Below are 8,132 nucleotides of genomic sequence, written 5' to 3'. Positions count from 1 at the left end.
TTAACCTGTTTACAATCCACGCACTAAATACTCGCAAATGGCGTTCATTTACACCTACGCAACGACGCGTTTGATTGCACGGTGCCCTACACGCCGTACAAAAATCACAGGAAGTCGCTGTTGCCGGGTGCCATTAAAGGGGCCCTCCGGAGCGTTCTGCGATGGTCTATATATGGCGGTAACTCAATCTATGGGTCCTAAGGATCCTAAAAATCGTAAAATTACAGTCATGCGCGGCGGATTTTCCTATTAAAATTGCTATCAAAGTCCCCGGCACGCCCCCCTTTCTGAGATGACCCCGGAAAACGGGAGGGGCATCTCTTTACGCATCAGCCAATGGCAATCGAAGGATTCCAGTGTCACTACGCGTCACCGACCGCCGACCCGCGGAGGAATCTCTCCAACGCGCGGACCGTCGTCAAGGGGCCCGGACCAAAATTGCCCGGACTTTGTGCTCAGCATTCGTCGTTCGTCGCATCCCACGGTCGCGCTATGGACCTTTCGGACCTAACGTCTCTAGAGCTCGAAATCCTGGAACGGACAGCTGACATGGGTGCCATATCCTATGATTCGACCCCGATGCGCGACGTGGACGAACGCAGCGCCGCGGGCACCGACTGTGGCAACGACCAACGGCCGCGCCGCGGTGAAGCGAGTCCGCAAGAGCTGGAAGACGCACCCGACGATGGAATCGGGCGGCTTGGGAACACGGACTGGTACGTGGTGCGCTCCATTATACCCCGCTTTAATGGGTAATTGATGCGTGTTTTCTGCGAAGGTGTCTATGTGGTTCCTGCGCGCCGATGGAGACCGTCGTCGAGTGCGTCTGCTGCCGCGAATACCCGGCCGTCGCACGGAAGCAGCAGGGCCGGCAGGGCTGCGTAACGGGCCACCCGGACTTCGAGGCCCTGTGCCTCAACCCTGAGGTGTTGAGGTTGGCCTACCTCAACATGCGGCACTGCGGGCAGCAAGGGATGGGCGCAAGTGCCAGCGAGTGAGTACGATGTCATGCTTTGCGCGTGAGCAAACTCACCATGTCTCGGTGAGGACCGTGCCCTCGGCAACTACGTTCACTGTCCGATTCACAGCGTACATACGTACTTGTAATAACTTGTTGTTAGGCTAGATGAACGTTTAGCACCATCCTGGGAAGCGGTCGATGAATTGTTTGTGTTGCCGATAGTGAAATTAATTATAACCCCCACTGTCCAGGCGCAATATAGCGCTCCAGGGAGGCTTTCAAGAGACTAAATGAGAAGCAGCCTGCCTAGTTACCACCCAGTCATTTGTTCAATACAGAAACACGGACACTTCCAACTGCTGTCCCACTATAAACTACACATATTCTTATATGTTCTAAACGAACTGTTCTGATGAGACTGCCCTCTTCGAGCGTTACACTTCTTCCCGTTAGGCCAGATCATGGAGAGCTATTTTTCCTTGCATTTGCGGTTATCAGTTTAGATATGTCATTTTCTTGCTCTGTTTAGATGCAATGTTATGCAACAATAGCACTATGAAATATATGACAGTCACATGGCCTCGTCTCTTGTCGAGACGGCCTCGCCTCGTCGAGAGCAATAGAAGGCGACACCTTGGATGTACATATGCTTTGGCGTTGTCCCCATGCCCAATGCTTCCTTACCTCCCTCTTTTTCACCCTTCTCGACCCTCTGACTAGGCAGGCAGGCTCACCCCCCCCCCCCCCCCCCCAGCTTCAACTCGTTGATACACTACTGCTCCTACTGGTACAGCATGTCCATGCTGTACCGGGTGAGCACTGGTGGCCCCAATCAAGAACCGGACTATGGTGTAACTAATAAAGGTTCCCTCTCTCTCTCTTTCTCTGTCTCTCAAGAGAGCAGTGGATATCCCACACGTTTGGCTTTGGCGCAAACGACAAAGATAACGCAGTCCGTGTCAGAAACCCAAGTCTGGCTCGCAGCTTGCTCAAATGGTGTCTCTGAACAGAGCCGAATTAGCGCCTGAAGCCCCTCTACAAGCTCGCAGAGAGCAGGTGGCCGCAAAGGCTTGAAAGTCCTACTTTGTCAACGAGAGGCGAAGATTAACTCACTCCCGAGATTGTATTCGTCTCATGCAGTTTCCTTGCTTTTCTGTCTTAGCATAACTCAACAAAGGGTGAAAGCTACTGCCCTTGTGGGCCAGTCTGAGCGACGGAGCTAAGCACGTGCCAAAATTCCACAGGAGGAGTACACTAAGACATTACGTTGTCACATGCATTGTTATTACACGCCCCGATTGGCTTGCTGATGCCGTAGCTTTTGCATTTTCCCAAGTTCAGAAAAACGAAGAATTACTGTTTCCAGATTCTTTCCTGCTAGCTTCATGGACTGGACCAGCACTATACTACAGAACAACACTTTTGAAGCAACAAATAAATAAGCACGAAATTATGATATTGACACAGTAATTCGCAACCGTGTTGGGGAAGGATGCTCCAGTCACTTTGTTTCTCAGAGCTAAGAGTTCAGAAAACTGCATACACCTACTTTATCTTGCATGCATCAATGCCTTGTTGCTATCTTAAAAATGAGCTTAGCTATGCCAGCTAAGTTGATGCTGGGCAATCTTTTTGAGAAGAAACAAACACCAACTGCTTCAAGTGCACTGTCAACGTCGACAGTACAGTTGGCACCTTCAGCTCAGACATCCTCGTCCTTTTACCTGGTCTAGTCTCTGCGTGTGACCTTCAAGCCCATCAAAACAGGGGCCGATATCAAAATGACGAAAATCAAAATGTAAAGGCCAAACATTGAAACGTCGAAAAATAAAATGCCCAACAGCAAAACGCCGAAAGGTGAGAATGCGTACATATCTGATCGCCATATTTGGTACGGTATTGGCAGATGCTAGCTGCACCAGTGTGTTGGAATCATGGAAGTGTCTTCTGCAAAATTAGGAGCATGAAAAATGTGCAAGCTGCGCTCGAAGACGATATCGAGGCAGAAATCAGATTAGAACCTCGCCATCTACCACACAAGAAGCAAAGCATGCGAGAAGAGAGCCTGACAGCCGCCTTGGGCAACTGGGACAAGCTCAACATCCTTAGCTTTCTTTGGGAAATACACACAAACTATTAGATCATATTCAACAAACAAAGAATTCCTCTGGCAGAACAAATGTTTCTTCCACTTTCTCAATCTAGAACCCTGTAGGTTCGTGTTGAACATAATATTTTGGAATTGTTTGGTCTCTGGTACCGGGTGATTCGGCTAATAGAGATTTCGGCGGTTTGTTCTTTCAACATTTTTTATTTTTGGCATTTCGATAATGCATCCTTTCAATTTTTGGGTGTCCCAAGCGAGTGCAATGTTCTCTGGTCAAAACAATCAAAAACTTGAGAACGATGACATAGGCACAGATTGCTGTTGAGTCCATGGATGCCACTACGTCTTTCCTCTAGAAGGCAAGTGGAGACTTATATTCCAACCCTATCGGCAAAAGTCATATTCTTTACTCCAGTATCCAAATTGTCAGAAGGGGCTTTAGACGGTGTTTGCAAGCTTTTTGGTCAAGAAACTACACAAAAAGGCAGTCATTGAAGGCTCATTGCTCTGGTTCGTGCACCGTTTACAATGCAATGGCAATGCGAACTAGAAACCTTCCATTCGCCCAGCGATGCAAAGTATCCCCCCTCCCCCCCCCCCCACACACACACACCAGCAATGTAAAACACCCCCCTGAAACAAATTTCTGGCTATGCCACTGCAGGCCATGCACTCAAAAAAATAAAAAATTTCCTCCTTCCCATACTATAATTGTCAAGGCAGTGCAGCCATATGGGGGGCGTACCATACTGATTTACGATTTATTTTTCCGCAGATATTGTCCACTTAGGGGTCGGTAGGTGTGTCGACCTCCTCAACGTAGTCCCCCTGGAGACGAACGCACTGGTTCTAGTAGTGTGGCAGCCTTTCCGTTCCGGGACCACTCTTTGGGAGTGCTTCGCACCCACGCCTGGACAGCCGCTTCGAGTTCACCAGTGTCCATGAAATAGGGTCCTCATAGGTGGTTTTTTCATGGTGCTGAATGGCTGATGGTCACTCCGGGCTAGGTTGAGGGAGTACGGTGAATGTAGGGATGGGCATTGTCATGCTGCAAGAGCGTACCTGCTGCCCCTTTCCCTGGCAGCTTCTCGTGAATCGCGCAATCACCTGAGGGTAGCCACATACGGGGCGATGTTGATGGTGGTGGCCGGTTACATGCAGTCAATGAGCATAATGCCCTCCGTATTCAGAAAGCCACGCGAGGATGTCTTTGCGGACATTGATGACTCGGAGGCATCTGTCCAGGCGTGGCTGAGACACACTTATAAACAGTGCAGGGATGTGATTGCTGCGCCCATTGCGCCAAACTGCACCAAGGGGCTAACTTTGCTACATCCTGCTACATTTCACCGAAATATGGCTAATCCGTGCCAAGCCTGCGCCAAAGAAGCAATTTTGGTCGCCTTTCATAAACGAAACGAAACTGAGAACCGTAATTGAGCATGCGTAAGCTAGGTCGCACAAGACGCCACCCGACACAAAGTACCCTGTATTAATCGTCTATTTGGTCTTGCATGATTTTTCCCGACGTCTCGCGTTTCGTGCACTCGTCGTCTCAGAAATCTCGTCTCGCGTCTTTTTTTTTTTTTTTTAGCGGTAGACACGGGCGTGTGCGGACTCTCAGACGTTAGTGTATCGGGTGCCAAACATGCCGTCATGCTGTGAGACAAAACCACGTTTTTGCGCGGCGGGAGTTACTTTTTGAGCTGAAGCGCTCGCGCGACGTCGTGTGTTGCCGTCCCCACGTCGCTGCAGATATGGCGCTTACTAAACTGAAACGCATCGACATTCCTGCTCTTGTTTAAATCATACGCTGCTATAAAAATCCCTCTCTAACTCAATGACTGCTTGGCGAAGTTTTGATTACTTAGGTTTTTCCTGGTGGGCTTTCTTTCGAGAGGGACCCCGGTACGTGAAAAATCTGCCGCAAAAGAAAGTTGGTGAAGAGAAGTGAGCTAAAGCAAAGAAGGCAATGTCTGCACGCTGAACCCGCACAGCGCGGTTGTTTGTCTCGAGTTCAGTCGTTGCACGAAGCGCTCCAAGAACTTTTTTGACCTTGATTCGCAGTGTCTTGCATCAATACGCTCAGGTTCTTTTTTTCTGTGCGCTTAGCCTGTACCTCGCCTGCCGGCCTGGCAAGCACAAGTCGCTGGACTGTTTATTGTCGTATGCTGGACAGTTACATTTTGCATACTATTTTGGGAACCATGCAGTTGGCGACGGAGCGCGGAGTGGCATGGTTTCGGTTTCGGTCAAACAGCCGTTGTCTCCGCCCGCGCGACGAAGCACGTGTAACTGCAAGCCTGCCGAAGTTGCCCTTACGTGCATGTGAACATCATTGCAACAAAGGCACCAGCCGGGACGCTTGCAATGCGTTGTTTTACGTTTGCTTACTTTTTTTATAAAAATCTGCCACGTCAAGAATTTTGGCGGTGCCAGAAGAGTCCATGTGCGTATGGCAGCTGCCTAATTTGCTGTGCCAAGAGCTGCACAATAGTTTGTGCTCACTTGATTGTCACAAGGGGGGACGCCACGACAACAGCCACACTTGCATCTGCTCGTTTTCTCTGTCGTAACTTTGCCGGCATCTGACAGCATGACACTTTGGCTCCCGTAACATATTTTGTTGCCACTTTGGGACGGCTTTTGGTCCATGGGAGGTATATAGGGCAGTAAACACCCCAGTCAGAGACATGTCAAGGCGTCCTGCCCTCCAATCCTTCCTAGCTTCGATCCCTTAATCCCCTGATCTAGTTGAAAAGCCAAAATCTCAAGGTGGGGTGATAATTATTGGGTGTCTGGGTCTTGATTTACACTATTTTTGGATGCAGATGCCAGACACCCTGAAGCCGGTGGATGATCATCTCGACATGTTCCTTGTGGTGCCAGCAACACTTGCACCGCTGGTGTGGCATTCTTTGCACGCTATGCTGGGATAGTTTTTTAGGAGTGCCATGTCTGGACAGCTTATTCAGAAGCAGGCTGTCGTCGTCGAGATCCATGCTTTTTTTTTTAACAGATGATGTTGCAGTGCCCACATGGGCGAGTATGACAGAAAGGATTCGAGATTGGAATAGGTCACCAAACAGTATCGCATCATTTTTCGTTAAAATATTTTTCTAACAACACTATTCATTGAAATAAACACTGAAATTCAAAGTTTCTCGTGCAAGAATGGGGAGGCCTGGGGGTGCTCATATGTATCCCCACTACTCTCATGATAGTAGTGTCACCTCTAAATCAACACAGCATAATGGAAGACATATCGCAGTCTAAAACGGGGAAAAATGTTGATATATGTGTCTTGCAGATGCGTATATGACCAAATAGCAAATGATTGCGGTGCCCTGAGCCCTAAGGTATTCAGGACCAATAAACACATGGGGGTGGTAGCAGCTGTCATGGCAAATGGAAGCTGTCAGAATGACATGTTCGGATATTGACATGGATTGTGTCGGAGAGACATGAAATCACAACTGCTGGAGCCACTCCAGTATTGCATGAGCACTTCAGCTCGTATGTTTACACCAAAACTGTTCTGTGCGAGCTTCATAGAACACTCATGGCCAGGCTGCTATTCTCAAAACCCTAATCACCAGTACCAATGCCAAGCTTCGGCAGTGCCAGCAGCACTTTAGACAATGTTAAATTGGGACGTTCTCTGATGAGTTCACATTCCCTGGCACTTGTGTGCAGGAAACCTTTGCAGTAGGTGTGTGCGAATATTGGTTCAAATTGAATAGTATGTTTGCCATAACCTTCGCGCTGCAAAGGGAAGCCGATGCAACCGGCTCTTTTTGCGCTGTTGATGCTAGAAACGACAGTGCACTATTTAATTCGAACCAATATTTGCACACCACTACTTCACAGGCTTACGAACTGCACTGTTTTGTCCCAAATTAAACAACATCATATGGGGAGCTTTCCACTGTTCTGGATGAATGGCTCCCATTCCCTCTGGCCAGTGCACATAATTTTCATGTGTCCTTCCCAAAACACAGCGATGCAATATTCGTCACCAAAACCAATGACAGATATTATCTACAATTATGAACTGGGACCCTGTGAACTTATTTTATGTATCATGACCACGCAACAGATATTCCTTCCTTGTTAATTCCGGTGTATAACTGGTTGTTGTGTCGATTGGAGTTGGAGGTGGGTTAGGAGAACCAAGGCCTATAGTTTTTTTGTTTTTTTTTTAAACTCTGGAGCATTTAGAATGAATCTACAGAAGTTCACTTCAATTTGGCTTCCATGTCTAGCCCATCCGACATGGACTGCCAAATAGGGATTCTGCTATGTGATAGCTGGAGTGGACGTAACAGAAAAGCAGAGTATGATTACATGCCTAGAGAAATGAAAACAAGTGTAGAATTTGCCAACAGAGTGATAGGCTTTGCTTCTTACATCCAATCTCTGTCATTGTTCCAGGCACTACAGATTTGCAGCCTACAGGCAGTGTGCCCTGTGGCTGTGGAGCCGCTTGGGAAAGAAGAATAGGCGGCTCCTGCCATCCTGTCTGGTCAAGACAATTAGGGGCAGGTATCCTGCTGACGTGTATGCGGGCTACAGGGATGCAGAATAAATTGCGTTGACCTAGAGACCACGCAACCCCCTTCCCTTGTCTCTTCACCCTCCCTGCATGTGTGTGAAGTCGCTCGTAGCCATGAACGGAATCCTCTAAATCACGTGACCTATTATCTACGATATCACGTGACCATAACTATGATCACATGATCGTAGTCAAACCAAAGCCAGTGCACCTACGTCACATTCAGTCACACGACGAAGCCGCCTCGGTGGCTCCGAGGCGAGAGTGCCGGCCTACGGATCCCCATGTGGCGGGTTCGAATCCCGGCCGAGGTGCCTGCAATCTGATGGAGGTATATTGCGGAGAAGGCAGCTTGGTAATCGAGCTTTCGATTGCACGTCAAAGGATCCCCAGGTGGTCGAAATTAATCCTCGGTCCTCCGCTGGGGCGTGCCAGATGCCCGTCGTTGGTTTGGCACGTAAAACCCCCAAATTTGATTTGAGTCGCACGACCGGATTGCTTTATTTTCC

At 48.7% G+C, this 8,132-nt stretch overlaps 1 protein-coding gene across 3 annotated transcripts; it reads left to right on the top strand.

Annotated features, from left to right (window-relative positions):
- Nucleotides 1–257: 257 nt before the first annotated feature.
- LOC120835950 (P2X purinoceptor 7-like) lies at nucleotides 258–7,821 on the top strand. Of its 3 annotated transcripts, none has more exons than XM_040220222.3 (3): nucleotides 258–716; nucleotides 779–994; nucleotides 7,503–7,821. In XM_040220222.3, the coding sequence occupies exons 1-3, from the start codon at nucleotides 337–339 to the stop codon at nucleotides 7,654–7,656; spliced, it is 750 nt and encodes a 249-aa protein (XP_040076156.1). In that variant the 5' UTR covers nucleotides 258–336; the 3' UTR covers nucleotides 7,657–7,821. The 3 variants fall into 3 exon arrangements, with proteins under 3 accessions (XP_040076156.1, XP_040076166.1, XP_040076169.1); XM_040220232.3 differs by lacking the exon at nucleotides 7,503–7,821 and adding an exon at nucleotides 5,900–6,502; XM_040220235.3 differs by lacking the exon at nucleotides 7,503–7,821 and adding an exon at nucleotides 2,695–3,020.
- The last annotated feature ends 311 nt before the right edge of the window (nucleotides 7,822–8,132 follow it).

The sequence above is a fragment of the Ixodes scapularis genome, unplaced genomic scaffold (assembly GCF_016920785.2).
Source record: "Ixodes scapularis isolate PalLabHiFi unplaced genomic scaffold, ASM1692078v2 ptg000005l_1___fragment_1__unscaffolded, whole genome shotgun sequence".
NCBI classification, from domain to species: Eukaryota; Metazoa; Arthropoda; class Arachnida; order Ixodida; family Ixodidae; genus Ixodes; species Ixodes scapularis.
The sequence above is the reverse complement of the archived record's forward strand: the minus strand, read 5'-3'. Positions and strand labels throughout refer to the sequence as shown.